Source organism: Talaromyces marneffei, chromosome 1, assembly GCF_009556855.1.
Source record: "Talaromyces marneffei chromosome 1, complete sequence".
NCBI lineage: Eukaryota > Fungi > Ascomycota > Eurotiomycetes > Eurotiales > Trichocomaceae > Talaromyces > Talaromyces marneffei.
Window position 1 is genome coordinate 1,434,413 of NC_072348.1, and position 18,193 is coordinate 1,452,605.

An 18,193-nucleotide genomic window follows, 5' to 3' on the forward strand; every position below is an offset into this window, starting at 1 on the left:
TGTTTCATACACTTATTGGCGCTGTCAGCTGGCTTTCCATCGTTACGCGTTGCCTCTCGTACTCATCCTTATCAAGTCGGCTGATAGCAAGCCGTTTCCAAACATAAAGGCCTGCTGGAATAGGATCATATTTGGCACCATCGGCAAGACAAGTCTCCAGAGGCTTGATGACAGTATTATAACTGGGTCCCATGAATACAGGCATTGAGTAGCGTTCTCGCCCAGTGATATTCAAAACACGATGAATGGTGCTGCGGAACATGTCATTGGACCACCGTGCTAACATATCGCCGATATTCACAACAAAGGTACCTCGTATGGGAGGTGCTAAAATCCATTCACCTTTCGGGTTGAGAACCTGCAAAGCCGGGACATCACCTCCCTGGCATAGAATTGTAAAGCATTCAATATCAGTGTGCGCGCCTATTCCAAAGGGGGGATCGGGGCCTTTTGCTGGCTGCGGTGGATAATGCAAGATCTTGCCCATTGAGCCGGGATGTTGCATCATCTCATCAAAATATGTCTCTGGCAATTCCAGCACTAGAGCGAACAAGCGAATCAATTTTCTCGCCAGCTTCATCACATGGGCATAATATTGGCTTATATCACGCCGCATTTCCGGTTTCACATTGGGCCAAAGATTTTGACCACTTGTCAGGAAACTGTTGGCCGTCTCTTCTTCCGCTGCAGTAGTTGTTGTGGTCATGTTTTCGTTAAAGGAGTCCATATCCGGTGCATAACGCCAACTGAAGGCTTCGTTCAGATCCGGCTTTTTCGTGTCGTCTGTATGAACGTTTTGGAAGCCTTCATATCCGCATAAAGCTGTCCCATTGTTGAAGTGTGCTTGTTGTTTGAGTTTGTCGTCTAAACCAAAGAACTCTTCAGCCGTGGAGAACACTTGATTAATGATTTCTTGCGGTATGCCGTGATTAGAGATGTAGAAGAACCCGACGCGAGTGCATGCATCTCGTAGACTTTCAACCACTTGTTCCTGTGGTAGTGTAAGATCGATCATGGGGATTTCATCAAAACTGTCGGATTGTTTGACTTCATCGGAGACAATATCATAGCTTCTGCCAGCGAAGCTAGTGAACGCCATCTTGACTGATACGGGCTGTGTGCAGAGTAAATTAGTCGATTGGACGAGGACTTACAGGGGTCGTCGCTATTCCGTGGTGAATATGTATAGGTATGTAGTTATAGTTAACTAGTTAGCTAGTTGTTCGCTTTGTCAGTCAAAAAGCCCGAGGGGTTACAGGGGTGTTCTTATCTGATTGCTGATACGTACCTCACCCAGACACAACGCGATAAATCGGCTTCCATCCCGCGGGATATGAGGGTGGGCCGCGGGGCTGCTCTTATCTCGGCCTCGTCTTAGGCTTCTGAACAGAGCCGGTCACTGCTCCGAGCCCTTATCTTAGCTTCTCAGGTCCCCCCGCCCCCCTCCAGGTGAAGCATCATGATAAGATTATTCAAACAATATCGACTAGCTAATAGAGTCATGGATATCTTCATTTAAAACAAAATGTCATATTTGCTTCTTCTACTAGTAGATATATCTGCTCATTCACCTCCATCTCCTACTATGTATTCCCGCTAGATTATCACCATCACTACATTCGAGCTGTACGTGGTAAAGACCGACTTCTATATATCTTTTCTGTTTCAAATTTATTGTCCGGGGTAATTATCCACCATGCCTCGAAAGTCGGCTTCAGAGACTTTCCAGGACGCGAAAAGCAATGTCCAGGCCAAAGCAACCTCGATCAAGGCGTGGGAGCTCCCTAAGCTACCGACAACATTCGCACCAGAAGGTACATGGACGAATATCGACAACGATGTAACACCGGTTGAACGTCGGATCTGGGGTCACTGGGCACTACTCGGCTACTGGATGAGTGATATCTTGTCTGCACAATCATGGGAAGGTGCCTCGACGGTTATATCAGGAGGTTTGACCTACAGGGAAGCCTTGATATGTCTCATCATGGGAACGTTCATTATTGCAATCCCAATCTCTTTCAACGGGTCCATCGGTGCCAAATTACGTGTACCATATCCTGTTGCCGCTCGCTCAAGCTTTGGTTATTCTTTTTCACGGGTGCCAGTCGTGATCCGGATGATAACTGCTCTGTTTTGGCATGCGATTCAGACATATGCCGGATCAACTGCAATGACACAAGTCATTCGAGCGATTTGGCCTTCTTACTTGAATATTCCAAATCACCTTCCCGAAAGCGCGGGTATCACAAATCAGCAACTCCTTTCACACTTCATTTTCTGGACAGTTCAGTTGCCTTTCCTTTTGACACCACCTCACAAACTACGTTGGTTCTTCCTTTTCAAGGGCATCTTTGTCACCGCAGCCGCTGTCGGTACGGTTATTGGCATGTGCAAGTTGGCTGGTGGCAGTGGTGACATCTGGAATCAGCAGCCACAGTACACGGGATCGACTCGCTCGTGGATGATCTTATCTTATATGACTTCTCTGAGTGGAGGATGGGCTACCATGGCCACTAACATCCCGGATTATACCCGTTACCTAAAGAAGCCGCGTGGGATCTGGCTTCAAGCTCTACTTGTCCCGGTGTTGTGTACTTTTATCGGTGTACTAGGTATCGTTTCAACAAGTGCAAGCAAAGTTCTGTATGGAACATACATCTGGGATCCATTGGTGCTTGTCAGCCACTGGGACGGTCCGGGTGGTCGTGCGGCAGCATTTTTCGTCGGTCTAGCCTGGGTTGTAGCCCAAATTGGTGTCAACGTATCGGCAAATGTCATCTCGTTTGCCAACAACTTGACATCTCTATGCCCGCGCTATATAAATATTCGACGCGGAGCGGTAGTTGCCACTATCATTGGCGGCTGGGTCATGGTTCCATGGAAGATCGTCCATTCAGCAGAGAGTCTCATCAACTTCATGGGTGCCTTGTCAATCTTCTTATCGCCAATCGCTGCCATATTAATTGCCGATTTCTGGGTCATCAAGCGTCAAGCTATTGATATTCCTGCCCTATACCGTCCGCATTCGCGCTATCACTACGTCAGGGGTTGCAATTGGCGCGCAGCAGCAGCAGTCCTGGTTTCACTAGGTCCCAACTTGCCGGGACTCATCAATGCAGTGAACCCTAGCGTTGGCATTGGCGGTGCGGAAAAGATCTATGATTTTAATTATTTATGGGGCTTTTTTAGTGCTTTTGTGGTATATATAGTATCTAGTTATGTGTTCCCAGCCGCCGAGACACTTATTCCTGCCACAATTCATGACGATGATGCAAATGTCTTTGTTGGGCAGCCTGTCTCGGAGAAGGAGATTGTTACTCAGGTGTTGCCGGAGAAGCAAGTCTAGGCTATTTCATCTGAAAGTATATCAATACGAACTAAGTGCACTGAATGGAATATTTCAAAAAAAAAAAATAATAATAATAATAATAATGATTATAAATTAAGACTAGATACAAAGAATGAAATGCATCCACAGACGTGGCCAAGAGAGCGTAAATCGGGATATCGAGTTTTTAACTTCGGACAGAAGATTTTGGTAAATGGCTCATAAAATAAACAATTGAGAAGAAAAAAAATAGTGAATGACTGGCTGGGAGTCTTTACATCAAGACAGCAGCAATAAGGACAGCAGCACCGGCACCAGCAGAAAAGCCGATAGGAAGGGAGATACCAGAAGCACCGCTAAGCTTGTTGCCAGAGATAGGGGAAGGAGCGGATGTAGGGGCTGAGGTTGAGGTTGTAGATGTCGAGGTGGAGGTGGTGGAGTGGGTAGAAGAGGCTGCACTGGGAATTGTGCCAATTGATCCTGAACCGCCAGCGGTAGCTGTGGTTCCAGCTGCGGTGGCGGTAGTGCTGGTGCCGATTAGGCCAGATCCAGCACCGGCACCAGAGCCAGAGCCTGAGCCTGAGCCATGACCCGAGCCGGAGCCTCCAGCAGTGCCATCAGGGCAACCGGTGGTTGGGTCGGCAGGACTGTAGCAAGTGTGACCATCTGAACATTCGAGGTATCCAGCACCGAAGCAGCTGACGCAAGTAGCGCTAGCGCCGTAGCAGTAGTCGGAACCTCCAGCAGAACCGCCGGAGCTACCACCGGTGCTGCCGCCAGTGCTACCTCCAGAGCTGCTGCCGCTGCCGGAGCCACTTGAGCAAGTGCTGGTTGGGTCGGTCTTATCGTGGCAGGTCACGCCATCAGGGCACTCGGTCCAGTTGGAACCGAAGCAGCTGGCGCAGGTGACTGCCTTACCGTAGCAGGTGTCTGAGTTACCGGCAGAGCCAGTGTTGCCGGAGGATTGACGGGCGACTAGTTGAGAGGCGCTGCCCTTGTGAAGGACCTTTTCATCGGAGCCACGGGCAAGAATGTATCGGGGGCTCTGGTCGACCTTGTAGAGAGTCTTCTCGCCATCAGGGTGGGGAGCAGCAATGGCCGCGGTGGAGAGAGCGAGGACGAGGGAGATATCAGTGAAGCGCATGATGACGGTATTGATGAGGTCTGTTTTGACTTGAGTGGAGGATCACTTTGTCTGATATGTGCTCAATTGAATCGAGAGGTCTGACAGTTGTGTGATTAACAAGGGCTGTCCAAAGGGAAGGGATGATAAGCTAACTATATACCTATCAGCCTCTCACCTTAATATCAACTTTAAGAGACAGACTGGGCACAAAAGTGAATTCGCTAACTTTGATGGTCTTGCCTAAAGTCACAGCCACCCAACGCAAGAGCTCTTCAGCGAGGGATCCTCATTGGAGAACCGTCACATGGCTCACCGATGTCCAACTGTCTTTAATCTTAAATAAACCTTGTCACGACTTTTGGATACGAGCCTCCTCTGTTGGTAGCCCATTTTTTGCTTTCTTGAGGCGGAAGAATGGACCCGATGTTCCTTCATTGTCTGTGCATCGTATCAACCAGTTTCTTGGCATGCTTGTTCGACCATGAGCTGGTGCTTGATTTTCGCTTCGATGACACTCTGATGACACTCTGAGAAGGATACATACATCAAAGACCAGACCGCTGTAGACTGGCAGCTGTGAGGCAAGACATACATTAAACTTTAGTGACTGCGGTCATCATATCTCAACCTTTTTTGTTTTTGTTTCAACATCAAAGCTTTTTTTTCCGTAAGATTGGAATATCTGCCTATTCAGAGCCCCAGCTAGAGTCTGCTAGACAGTAAAGGGTTTAGAGCCAGCGGTGTTTAGGGACTCGGTTGCTCACAGACCCTTGTCGGTGGCCTATGAGGCTCTTCGCCATCTCGCTTCGAGCCGCGCTCTAACGATTTTAGGCATTATTCCCCTATTTGATGTCTGGGCATCACCCGAACTGGGGGGGACGGAGTACAAAGTTCTGAGCTCAGAAAGTCCTCGGCTCGTGTTGTCAATTTGAACGTATTTCCAATGAGCCGCGATAGTGGAGCCCTCTCCGCGAGATGTGTTGTTTTTTTCTGTTGCTTGGCGTGGGCCAATCCATTGAGCGCCCAAAGCCAGTCTACAGTCAAACTTTGGTAAGTTTACGAGTGCGTTTTCAGCCTCGCGGTCTTCCAAAGAGGCAAGGCTGACTTTTGACTGTCATGTCCGCGTGTTCTGTAACAACGCATTATCAAATATTCCGTATTTATGCCGACGATCTTCAGCTCGTGGGGGCGACTGTTCCCCCCTTTTCCGTTGTGCAATATGAAATGAAAGAAGCAGTCCAGAGAAGGAATACGAACTCGTTCCAATAATTTGTTAAGCTATCTAAAACCTAATGCGAAAAATCTTGCCGGTCCGACTCATAAACAAATTTAAGCTCCTTCATCTCGGTTGGAGCACAAAGTTTCTTACCTACATCCGGAGTATGTATGTACTTGATAAGTCAGAGTGTATCTACGGAGTACGGAGTACTTTGTACACAACGGCATCATATCTCTCGGTATATGTTACTGAATTCAGTATAAAGCTTTGACTCGTCCTTCAGGTGTTCCGTTGTGGTGTAGTCGGTTCTCCTCGTCGATCGTCAGTCAGATTTAGTGACATCTTGCCGGCGGGGGCTTAGACTTAGAGCCTCCAGGCTCGGCGAGGTACTACAGCAGCCTGAAGCGGCGAGTCTAGGATCGAGATGGGGATTGGCACGTATCAAATGGCCTGCTCAGCTTCTAGCGTCTTGACATAGCCCTTGGCAATACCATTAGCAAGTTGATGGTACTGACTCGAGGTACTGCAATAGTAAGAATTTCGCGAAATGGCATGGTTGCTTCTAAAAAAGGATGTTTCCAATCCAGGATGCGACGAGAGCCAGGTTGAATCGTTGAAAACATATTTCGTCCAGTGCATAGTTATGTAGAGTGTTGGTGCAAATCCCCAATAGACTTTCTAAGAGTAGGGATCGGGCCCGGGGCGGTTTGACGGTTAGCCGATCAGCTGAATATTATGGACAGATTCAGTAACTAATGATTTTACCACGGAGTTTCAACCTTGAAAGCAACCCCACAGTAAACGTTTACGAAGATCCATTGTTACTCAACAGACGGAAGGTCTTCTGCAGGGGGTGTTGTACAGTGCCTTGCAGATCTCATCTGGGCAGGCATGCTCCGGGGATGCTTTGAGTAAGCCCTGATATGTTTTAGGGGCAGCGTAGGCGACTGGCCTCCTAACTACTCCTGGCTTTCTAGTCGCTTGTCCATAATTTCTTCTGTTTGCTTTTCGTTCTGGTTGACGCATTCAAGAGCTCCAGCATGGTTGCTGCAACTTCCATCAAGGATTCGGTCAGTGAAGGATATAGTCCAGAGCGATAGGCTGGTTGTATTAATTATCCAGTCTCCGTCCAGGGTCGTAAGCTGTATTTAACTAGATTGTTATCGGCTTCGCTCTCGACCCAATAAAGTATTCTTCAGATACCCAGCTCGAGGTACTTGGAAATGACATAAACTGCATTGCTTTGGTTAGTTAGTTGCTTGCTGAAGTGTAATGCTATCCTGTTATTCTCTTTCTCCTTGTGTTTTTATTCGTCTGCATGAAACCCTGGCTTGGGTCGCTGAAACATCCTCCCTAACATTGACTCTTGGTCGGAATTCAGAGACTTTTATGGAGTAGTTCAAGCGGGTATAGTGAATTCTAACATGTTTCAGAAAAACTGTTTTTTAGGCATTCAGCCTTATCGGGCCATATAGATCATTCATATACCAACAGTTCTACTGGCATAAATAATGACAGATTGCATGATTGTACTCCACGCCGCTGCTGACCAGGTCTTTCGTAACCCAATTGGAATAATTGGAATGATCCATGCGAGTGAGTGAGCATTCAGCACTTGAGACAATGTTATCCTGAGTACTTCGATACATATATTTCTTGAATTTCTTGAGTCATATTTATCCTAGTTACCTAGGTACCAGTTGACACCAGGTGTTTTGCAATACCCATCGCAAAGACAGATCTTCTCTGGTATAACCCTAACCACCTGGTATATAAAGTCTTGGAATTCTGCTAATTGAATATTATAGGGTAACTTAGTACTGCTGCTTGCACTCCTGCCGCTTAGGAAGTCACTGTATCACCATAGATAGCACCGGGGTACATCAATATCAGGGTGTATTGGCTGTTGACGAGGAAACTGGCTGCTTCCTCTTTTGTCAAATGATCAGTATTTGTCAGTCACCTTCTGACGACTCGAGAGCACCTTCGACTAAGTCTTCTTTTGACCTCAATATCTGCTCACACGTCAAGAAAGGGAAGACTATGTTTATGCAGTCACATGATTTGCATTCTTGTGTGCTACATATATAGCTGCTCGCCCGTCAGCAAAGTCATGTGCTGCACCTTCTTCACACGCCGACACATCTCATAAGGAAAATTTAATCCTTCCTTTCACTACAAAGACAAATCGACTGAACTGATTGAGCTTGGTATTTCTCGTCCCTTTTATTCTCGCGTAGTTAGAAATACAACCCAGGTTATTCTCCTTCCAGATTAACTCTAGCCATCGCCATGGAGGAGAATCCACCATCCAGGATCGCGATACTGAAGCGAAAAGGGAGACCGACACAAAAGAAACAGCAACCTGACACGGACAACAAAAGCTACATCTGTCAGATATGTAACCGAGGTTTCAGCTCGAGTATTGCTCTTAGGTCTCACTGCTCTGCTACCAAACATCAAGTTCGCTGTTCGGTCTGTGACAAAGGATTCGCTACCGACGAAGCTCTTCACCAGCATTCTCGTATTCATATGGTCGATGCGATGGTTGACATCTCTAGTGTCTCGAATGTTGAGAAAGTAGTCACCCTTCAAGAAGTTGGTGAAAAATCGATCGAGCCACTGAATCAGGCAGTGCCTCCTAGCTTGAGCGAGTCCGTCACTATCCAAGGTATGCTTGATACTTTTCGGGCATTTTTTCTATCTACTATGAAGGTCGCGACTGATAAATAACATAGGTATTGCAAATATGAGTCTCAACGACAGTAACTTTCAACAAATGCTCGTCGCTCAGGAGCAGGAAGTGGTTCAGAAACGCGGACTTATGCATAAATCTAACACATACACCCTGCTACCTGACACCGAGCAAAAGGCTATTCACAGTGCTCTTCTTGCTGCATGTCATACAATAGAAGTTCTTGATGCGGAGCAGTATACCTTGCAGCAGGGTCTCACAGAACGCAAAATACACACCAATGTTCCATATTCGGAATTTCGTCAAACTCCTCAAACATTCGGACAGCCAAAGCGCAAAATAGTGGCGATTGACTGTGAGATGGTCGGACTATGGAAGAATGTAGCCTGCGTTGCGCTGTTATGTGCGGTAGACGTACTCACAGGAGAAATCCTTTTGAACACATATGTTGACCCAGTATCCAAAGTTCATGCTTGGAGGTCCACCGTTAGCGGTGTTACGCGCAAATCTATGAGTGAAGCGATCGAGCAAGGTCAAGCTCTTCGAGGCTGGGCAGCGGCTAGAGAAGCGCTTTGGGAATATATCGATGCCGAAACCATCATTATCGGACATGCATTACAGAATGATTTGAATGTACTAGGTATATTCCATTCGAGGATTGTCGACACAGCGATTCTAGCTTCACAGGCAGTATTTCCGGAGATTCAAAGCAAAAGATTCCCAGAGTCTTACGGCTTGAAGAGATTACTCCTTAGCTGGCTCAAAATGATGATTCAGACGGGGAAGAAGGGCCATGACTGCTTAGAGGATACCTTTGCAACAAGGGAGCTCGCAATATGGTGTGCAAGAAATCCAGACGTGTTGAAGTCTTGGGGTTCGCAGATGCGCGTTGTCTATGAGACACGGAAATTGGCTCTTCAACGTGCGAGGGAAGAGGCCAAAAAACGAGCCAAAGAGGATGTTGAGAAAGACGCCCAAAACGATACCGGAAAAGTTGCCACCACCGATGTCAAGGGAGATGTCAAAAAGGTTTACAGAAAAGAGATTGGAACGGATGCTGGAAAGAATACTAGGAAATATTTCAATAAGGATGTCAACAAGGACATCAAATATGCCAAGCCGGATGTTAAGAGGTACGTTAGAAAGGATTTCAAAAAGGATGGCAGGAAGTATGTCAAAGATGGATCCAGAAAGGAGGCCGGAAAGGAGACCAAGCAGGGGGCCAGAGACCCCGTCAAAGTCGATACGGAACAAGATGCCACCAAGGGTGTCAAGACGGATGCTGGCAAATAAGTTTTGAGTTGAATTACCGATAATTGATGGCGCTTCAACGACTCTTGATTCAGGAGGTTCTATCTTGCGTACTTTATCGAAGGCGCGAATTTCGGTACTATGATTCCTGTCGTTTTCTTCTTGAAAGATCAATCAAATTTGATCAACCAGTAAACGATTATTACAAGTGACACAGCATGCATTGGGGAATACCATGATTAGTACGAAGAGATTCTGCAATTCGAGGGTAAATGTTCGTAGGATCAAGATACATCCTCTAGTTACCTAAGCTAAGAAGTTCAGGTAAGTGGTTATGCTAAGCTTTTCGCAGCAGATGAAACAACCTTATCGGTACTCCAGAATTAAACATTGTTAACCTCGGTGGGCCCTATAACATCCATATTATGGAAACTCGTCTGAAGATTGAAGATTTTGATCGAATAGTAACACGATCTACTTCTCCCTTTCAAAATCAACTTTGACAGATTTGGCGAACTCATCGTCCATCAAGATTCGCAAACCAACCACGGCCATACCGGTTGCACACACAATACTTCTCCTGTAGCCTTCTTGTGAACCAGACCCGGCCGTGAAGCCGTGCGTATGGTTTCCAGCTCCGTCCTCAGTCGGAATTTGGAACAGAGCATGGAAACCGGGGACTTTGTGCATGACGTTTCCTATAATCCAATGAGCCTGGTGTATATTGTTAGACAAAGGGGAATGGCCCATATTGACCCATATCGGTAGAGGCACCCTTCAAGGAGCCTTTGATTTCACCATCATCGAGGACACAATTATGGCCCATTGCTTTCAGTGTTTCCATATAAGCCTCGCAGATGGGCCGATTATTCTTCAATTCTTGATAGTTGTTGATCCTAGGGCATGGTATGATTAGCAGGTATAGCGCAAAGATTCATGTAAAGATATGACCAACCACTCCACCTCTACTTTACAACCCGTCGCTGTTGCTGCACCCTCAAAGCACTTCAAAACTTTATCTGTAAGTGCGTTCAATGACTTTGTATCGGGTGATCGTATATAATAATGCAGACTTGCGGAGCCCGGAATCACATTGGGTCTTTCGCCGCCATTCACAATGACGCCGTGGACTCTCTGCGAGGGCAAAATCTGCTGTCGGAGAAGTGAAATATTGACATAGGCAGATACCACTGCATCTAGCGCATTGACGCCCTCCCAAGGAGCCCCAGCTGCATGAGCAGTAGATCCGGTATAGTTGATTTTGATTTTGTTGTTAGCAAGCAAAGATTCGGGTCCCGCAATGTGAATGCTGGGAACTGATTCATCATTGTTTCCCTGCGTAACTGGATGGACCATCAGACATGCATCGACGCCCTTGTATGCTCCGGCCTCGATGAGCTTCAATTTCCCTCCGCCACCTTCTTCAGCAGGGGTGCCCAGCAGTCGCACGGTATACCCAGGAAGAGAAGAGGTATCGAGTGCTTCTAAGGCCTCTACAGTAGCAATGTACGCCGCGATTGAGCTTGTGGCAATCAGATTATGACCACAGGCGTGGCCAATACCTGGTAATGCATCGTATTCCGCGTTGAAGACGAGGGCCCGGCCACCATCTCCCTTTTTATACTCAATCTCAAAAGATGTGTCGAGTTGGTATGTTTTGCGGCGGATTTGGTAATTCAGGGATCGTGTAGTGGCCAAATTTTCGAACATTGCGCAGATATTGTCGTGGGCCATATATTCATTGTAGGCGAGTTCGGGATTGGACCATATCTAATAGAGTAGAACATTAACCAGGAGTTCCTGTTATAATACTCGAGCTCCGAGCGCTATAATTCTAAGCTTGGTATTCGGCCACGCACTTTCTTATTGATATTTTGAAGCTCAGCATCGGCATTCTGAAGAGCAATCTGCACTTGTTTGAGCACTGTCTTATCTACAGTGTTCGCCATATTGTCCTCAAGGATTCCAAAATGTCTGCTATCGGTAATATTAAACCTAAGAAATTGATGGTGAAGTCCAGACAACCAACAATGAATGCAAGATCTCCGGCGGGTGTGCCCGTGACCCCGCCGATTTGGATCTGTACCTTATCGGCTGCCCGACCAATCGTGTGCATTAGAACTTCTCTGTATTTCATTCAAGCTTTTCTTATTGTGGTCAAGAAAATCGGAGTCAACTACTCCGTACATCTATTGAATGGACTCCCTCTTAGCAAGCTTGATCATATTATGTCACTTGGGCGAGGGATCGAAACCAAGTATGATGATTTGTGAACACGCCGTGGGTAGCAGCAACGGTCCTTATTTCTTTTTGTTTTGACTCCCGGCACAGTAGAATTTCGGCAGGCTATAATATCCCTCAGTCTTGCGTCGCTCCTCTCCCATCATAATTGGTCCCCAGAACTGGCTGGTCGAGTATTCTCAGTTGTTGTCCGGTAACGCTGCCCGTAAGAATTGGGGCATCAACAATACCTGCCTGCCATAGCTGAAGCCTGTCTCCAGGAGCTAGTCTATTAGCCGTCAAAACGAGAGAGGCAGAGAACGTTTAGCAGCATAAGTGAAAGGAAGAAAAGCATTGATGAAGAGAAGATGGAATGTATATAATAACCCCGCTATACCCGAACAGGGATGGCCGCCTACCCCACGCCGATTTCGCAGGGATGACTCACCGCCCAGCCGGAAATCTTTGCGTATGCCGTCACACTGCCAAACTATTATTTTGTTCCCAATTCTCATTTCTACACATTTCATTTGAGCTACGGACTCAATTCGTCGTATGCTGAGACGATCGGTGATATAAAATATGACTGCCCTACCAGATCCGACCGTTGACCTTGACTGGTCCGGCTATGTATGTTTTTCTTCAAGGACTGCGGGGTTCGAAATTTTTGTGTAGGGCTAACCTGACGATTGACATAGGTCGGATCAGTTCAAGATATTTTTGCACAAAACGGTATGTCGGGAAATACTTGAACGGCCTCAATTACTGGTTCAAAACCTCATCTCTAATGCAATAATCTACAACAATAGCCAAAAGCCATCCCGATCGCACATGCGTCGTCGAAACTGCCTCCGCTGAAGGCCCGGAGCGACGATTCACATATAAACAAATCTATGAAGCATCAAACACACTAGCCCACTACCTTCATGATGCGGGCATCACCAATGATGATGTTGTCATGATTTTCGCCCATCGATCAGTCGATCTTGTTGTCGCTATCATGGGAACATTGTCCTCCGCAGCCACCTTTACAGTCCTGGATCCTGCATATCCCCCAGCCAGACAGAAAATATATCTCGAAGTCGCCCAGCCTCGCGCATTAATCAACATTGGAAGAGCAACCGATGAAGCTGGTGTTCTTGCCCCCATCGTTCGGAGTTATATTGATGATGAATTGAATCTCAAGGCTGAGGTGCCATCACTTCGCCTCGGTGACGATGGAACCCTATCTGGTGGAGAGATCGACGGAAAGGATGTATTTTACGAAGCTCGACAAAAGGCATCCGCTCCTCCTCCTACTCAAGTCGGACCTGACAGTAATCCCACATTGTCCTTTACTTCGGGTTCGGAAGGACGACCAAAGGGTGTTTTGGGTCGACATTACAGTCTCTGCAGATATTTTGCTTGGATGGCCGAGCGCTTTGGACTGAGCTCAGAAAGCAAATTTACTATGCTTAGTGGAAGTGAGTGATCCCATCCAAGTGTTCACCTTGTGCGTTGTATAATATTTGGCTAACAATAGGTTTTAGTTGCGCACGATCCGATTCAGCGAGATGGCAAGTCAATACAAACATCCGAATGAGAAACTCCTGACTAATACAACGAGACAGTTTTCACACCATTATTTTTGGGTGCTCAATTATTGGTCCCCTCACGATCTGATATCGCCCACGAAAGACTGGCAGAGTGGATGGCCAAGTACTCGCCAACAGTGACTCACTTGACTCCAGCTAGTATGTCAATATAATTATTTCATGTGTATGAATGGTGCTAACGTACATAAAGTGGGACAAATTCTTGTCGGTGGAGCGAGCGCAACTTTCCCTAGCCTCAAGAGTGCTTTCTTTGTCGGAGATGTCCTGACCACAAGAGATTGCAAAGCGCTGCGAGCCCTTGCTGAAAATGTCAATATCATCAACATGTACGGAACGACTGAAACGCAGCGTGCCGTGAGCTATTACTGCATTAAGAGCAGAGCCGAGGATCCAAACGGTATGGACCATCTCAAGGATACCGTTCCAGCAGGAACAGGTATGCAAAATGTGCAATTACTTGTCGTCAACCGCGAAGACCGAAACAAGTTGTGTTCAGTCGGGGAGACTGGTGAAATTTACGTCCGTGCAGCTGGCCTGGCTGAAGGATACCGCGGTGATCAAGCTTTGAACGATCTCAAGTTCGTGCAGAATTGGTTCGTTGACAACAACAAATGGGTTGAGGCAGACCAAAAAAACAACAAAGGCGAGCCATGGAGAAAATATTACAAAGGACCACGAGATCGTCTATATCGAACTGGTGACCTGGGTCGCTACTTGGAATCAGGCGATGTCGAATGTACCGGCAGAGCTGACGATCAGGTCAAAATCCGTGGCTTCCGAATTGAACTCAACGATATTGACAGCAACTTGAGCCAAAATCCCATGATTAGAGACTGCAAGACCCTTGTTCGAAGAGATCGAAACGAGGAGCCAACACTGGTCAGTTACATTGTACCGGAGATGAAACTATGGCCACAATGGCTAGAATCTCATGGTTTGGAAGACATTCCCGACGAGGGTACTGATTTTGGTGTCACTAAAGTCTACCTCAAAAAATTCCGAGCAATGCAGACCGAGGTCAGAGATCATGTCAAGGGCAGACTCCCCAGTTACGCAGTACCCAGTCTCTTTATCTTCTTGAAGGCGTTGCCATTGAATCCGAACGGCAAGGTCGATAAACCGAACCTTCCTTTCCCCGATATTTCCGAACAGACAGAGGTTGCCTCTGCTGAAGATATCAAGCGATGGGAGTCTCTGACAGACACTGAAAGGACTGTCGCAACAAAATGGGCTACTCTGGTTCGCGGTTTGAACGAAAAGAAAGTATCTCCCGATGACGATTTCTTTACTCTTGGTGGTCACAGTTTGTTGGCGCAGCAGATGTTGCTTGACATTCGCAAGGAGACTGGAGCACAGGTTTCGATCAACACCCTTTACGAACACTCGACATTGCGAGCTTTCAGTGCTCAAATCGACAGGCAACTCCGTGGAGGAGAAACCCAAGAAGAGAGCCAAGAGGATCCCGCTTATGCAAAGTCTTTGGACCACTTGCTCACGACACTGCCGGAGAAGTTCCAAACCGCTGACCCATCTACCGTACGAGCATCTGCAAATCCGACAGTTTTGATTACCGGAGCAACTGGTTTCCTAGGAGGCTTCATCATCAAGGATCTTCTCGAGCGAAACACACGACAATTCCGTATCATTGCACATGTCCGTGCTAAGGATGCGGAATCTGGTATGGCACGTCTCGAACGTTCACTCAAGGGATACGGTCTATGGAAAGACGAGTGGAAATCGCGCATCAGCTGTGTTGCAGGAGATCTTTCTAAGCCGCAGCTAGGCCTGAGCGACGAGGAATGGCAAAGATTGGCTCAAGAAGTATCCGTAGTCATCGCCAACGGTGCTACAGTCCATTGGGTGAAGCGTTACCAGGAAATGATGGCTGCTAATGTCCTGTCAACCATTGAAGCTATGAAGCTTTGCAACATTGGCAAGCCCAAGATCTTTACATTCGTGTCTTCTACCAGTGTACTTGATACCGAACACTATGTTACTCTTTCTGAGAAACAAATCGGCACTGGCGAGGGTGCTATATCTGAGGAAGATGATATGCAGGGTAGCCGTCGCCACTTAGGCACTGGTTATGGTCAGACTAAGGTAAGTTTTTGATTAAGGGGAAGAGAATATTTCAATGGATGTTTGCTGATTTGCATAAATAGTGGGTTTCTGAGCACCTTGTTAGAGAGGCAGGTAAGAGGGGTCTTCGAGGTTCCGTCATTCGAGCTGGATATATTCTAGGATGTTCCCAGACTGGAACTTGCAAGTTAGTATTAACTGTTCTGCCGTTGCGAATGTCAGTAGCTAACAATCTATTCTTGCAGCACCGACGATTTCCTCATCAGATTCTTGAAGGGATCTATTCAATTACACTCTCGCCCTCGCATCGTCAACACAGTCAACTCCGTCCCAGTCAACCACGTCGCTCGCGTCGTTGTGGCAGCTGCCCTCAACCCTCTAGAAGGCGTCAAAGTCGTTCATGTCACCGGCCATCCCCGACTCCGCATGAACGAATACCTCTCAATCCTCGAATACTACGGTTACGATGTTCCAGAAATCAGCTACGAAGACTGGAAGCACGATCTTGAAAAATACGTTTCTGCCGGTGGCCAAGAAAAGGATCAAGAACAGCACGCTCTCATGCCACTGTTCCACTTCTGTGTCAACGATCTACCAGGAAATACCAAGGCGCCCGAACTCGATGATCGGAATGCAGTCAAGATTCTCAAACTGGATGCAGACCACTGGACAGGCGTTGATGAGAGCGCCGGTTACGGAATTAGTCGCGAGGATGTTGGTCGTTATTTGCGGTATTTGTGTGAGACTGGTTTCATTAGCTGGCCTACGGGAAGAGGTCGACCACTTCCAGACATCCGTCTTACTGCCGATCAGCTGCAGGTTGTGGGAGCCGTTGGAGGTCGTGGTGGTGGTGTTTCTCAGTAAACTTGGTTGCTCTGGCGGGAGGTAACGTGTTCAATGATTTTGCATTTATAGAGCAGACAAAAGTTATTTGTATTTTAACTTTACTTTATATAAGCCTGTATATGTGACGCTAGTTTACGAGCAAATTGAAGTTTGATGAATGTTCAAGATTCTTTCTGGCACGGAAACTAGATATATACCATAGGAATATCTGTATTTATTGAAGCTGGAAGTATTTTTGACTTGATTTTGTGTTTCTATCCCTAGTTTTCCATTTTTCGACCCAAGGCCCAAATTTTAATGCACTCTATAAGTACATGAAGATATCCACCTTAAGGACGCTCTTTTTCTTTTGTCATTTTTGCCATTCTCAACTCTATTTTCTATCCCCAAGTTGATGCTTCCTGCATAAAATTGTTTCCAACCTGTCGTGTCCCATAACCCAAATCGTTCTAGGCGCTGTAAGTGAAGTCACTCGTACCAAGCACTATTGTCGAGCCATACCCCCTTGGTGGGAGCCTGAAAATCGCCTGGACGGATGGGAAATTCCTTGTCCCAGCCTTGACTGAGATAGGTCATACCGGTTACATTCTCGTCCTGTGCATGAAAGGTTCTAGTGGCTACTTGGAGGATGCCATAGAGCCAATAGCGGTTTCCTAAAGAAGCAAGATTTGGAAGTTAGCCAGCAGACAAAACACTATTGTAGACATGTTTTGTGGCATAGACCATCAAAATTTGGAAATACTGTTTGGTTTATTTGGAGGGGTAATAAAGAACAAACCTCGCCCATGCAAAAGCTGAAACTTATTCAAGTTCTTCTCGAAAATCTCATCGAGCAAGTCTCCAATAGTAGAACCACTACGCACACTAATCTTGAACGTCTTTGCCATCCCATCGAGTCTTCCATTCTTCATGACTGATGGCCCAGGCGCAAGCTGGATGTAGGTCTCATTAATCTCGCACCCACCATCGCGACAGGGGAGGCCCTTGAGAGAAATCTCATATGTATTGGTATGATTAACGCGACACATAATTCTCCATTCGTTGATCAGGCCCATGTCTGGGAACGGGGGACAAGCTGCGATGTATGCGGAGATGATCTTGTACTCGCGGATTGTGGTCTCGTCTTCGGTGGATCGGGCGAGGACAAGGGAGGAAGGGCGAGGGTGTTTGTATTCTTTGCCTTCGAGACGGGCTCGCTGGGCGCTGTGATCGAATGGGGAGTCTGGGATGTATCCTGGTGGTTCGTCCATGGTTTTGAGATGTCGGGGGAGAAAGATGAGTTGATGAAGATCTCAAGGTTGAAGTGTTGTATGATGAAGTGGTGCTTAAGAAAACATAGAAGAAGGGAATAAAGATTTCGGTTTCAGGGAAAGAGGGGCGCAAATAGGAAGAAATAGAAACGACTGTAGTAGTGAAGAGAATAGTAAGAAATAACCTGAGAAGCCTTTCCCTTTGAGGGCAACAGGTATAGCGACGACTTCTCTGATAGTACACTAAATCTGCTCAATAAGGCTGTCAAATCAGGTGACTCCTCAGTATAGGACGAGCAGAAATGAGATCTGACTGTATTTATAAGATCAATGAGCTGTAGCATTATGTTATAATAACTGGAGAGCTATGTTATTGTGCGAATAATATCTAAACATCTTCGTCTGATTTTGATGGAAGATTAGCAGCAAAAACCTGTTCAAAACAAACAATCACTAACCTTAGGACAAAGCAATTTTTATGGGTAAAAGTTCGTATTGCAAGGACCTCTTAATAAGAGATTTTCTGTTAGCAGACAAGTTTCACAATACTGGAGGGTAAATTTCAGAGCTGTGATGAGATC

At 46.6% G+C, this 18,193-nt stretch overlaps 7 protein-coding genes across 7 annotated transcripts; 3 read left to right on the forward strand and 4 right to left on the reverse strand.

The window, feature by feature from the left end:
• Positions 1-4: 4 nt before the first annotated feature.
• EYB26_000532 (uncharacterized protein) lies at positions 5-1,099 on the reverse strand (the record flags this gene model as incomplete). The annotated part of the gene is made up of 1 exon (XM_054259848.1): positions 5-1,099. The coding sequence occupies one exon, from the start codon at positions 1,097-1,099 to the stop codon at positions 5-7; it is 1,095 nt and encodes a 364-aa protein (XP_054115823.1).
• A 597-nt stretch (positions 1,100-1,696) lies between these two features.
• On the forward strand, positions 1,697-3,349 carry EYB26_000533 (uncharacterized protein; the record flags this gene model as incomplete). The annotated part of the gene is made up of 1 exon (XM_054259849.1): positions 1,697-3,349. One exon carries the CDS (start codon positions 1,697-1,699, stop codon positions 3,347-3,349), a length of 1,653 nt encoding a protein of 550 aa, XP_054115824.1.
• Positions 3,350-3,605: 256 nt separating this feature from the next.
• On the reverse strand, positions 3,606-4,475 carry EYB26_000534 (uncharacterized protein; the record flags this gene model as incomplete). The annotated part of the gene is made up of 1 exon (XM_054259850.1): positions 3,606-4,475. The coding sequence occupies one exon, from the start codon at positions 4,473-4,475 to the stop codon at positions 3,606-3,608; it is 870 nt and encodes a 289-aa protein (XP_054115825.1).
• A 3,493-nt stretch (positions 4,476-7,968) lies between these two features.
• EYB26_000535 (uncharacterized protein) lies at positions 7,969-9,664 on the forward strand (the record flags this gene model as incomplete). Its single annotated transcript, XM_054259851.1, has 2 exons — positions 7,969-8,347; positions 8,415-9,664. 2 exons carry the CDS (start codon positions 7,969-7,971, stop codon positions 9,662-9,664), a joined length of 1,629 nt encoding a protein of 542 aa, XP_054115826.1.
• A 432-nt stretch (positions 9,665-10,096) lies between these two features.
• Positions 10,097-11,571, reverse strand: EYB26_000536 (uncharacterized protein; the record flags this gene model as incomplete). Its single annotated transcript, XM_054259852.1, has 4 exons — positions 10,097-10,320; positions 10,379-10,518; positions 10,578-11,392; positions 11,482-11,571. 4 exons carry the CDS (start codon positions 11,569-11,571, stop codon positions 10,097-10,099), a joined length of 1,269 nt encoding a protein of 422 aa, XP_054115827.1.
• An 853-nt stretch (positions 11,572-12,424) lies between these two features.
• EYB26_000537 (uncharacterized protein) lies at positions 12,425-16,380 on the forward strand (the record flags this gene model as incomplete). The annotated part of the gene is made up of 8 exons (XM_054259853.1): positions 12,425-12,472; positions 12,541-12,574; positions 12,652-13,305; positions 13,372-13,398; positions 13,453-13,575; positions 13,628-15,537; positions 15,600-15,703; positions 15,762-16,380. 8 exons carry the CDS (start codon positions 12,425-12,427, stop codon positions 16,378-16,380), a joined length of 3,519 nt encoding a protein of 1,172 aa, XP_054115828.1.
• Positions 16,381-16,830: 450 nt separating this feature from the next.
• On the reverse strand, positions 16,831-17,612 carry EYB26_000538 (uncharacterized protein; the record flags this gene model as incomplete). Its single annotated transcript, XM_054259854.1, has 2 exons — positions 16,831-17,015; positions 17,141-17,612. 2 exons carry the CDS (start codon positions 17,610-17,612, stop codon positions 16,831-16,833), a joined length of 657 nt encoding a protein of 218 aa, XP_054115829.1.
• Positions 17,613-18,193: the final 581 nt, after the last annotated feature.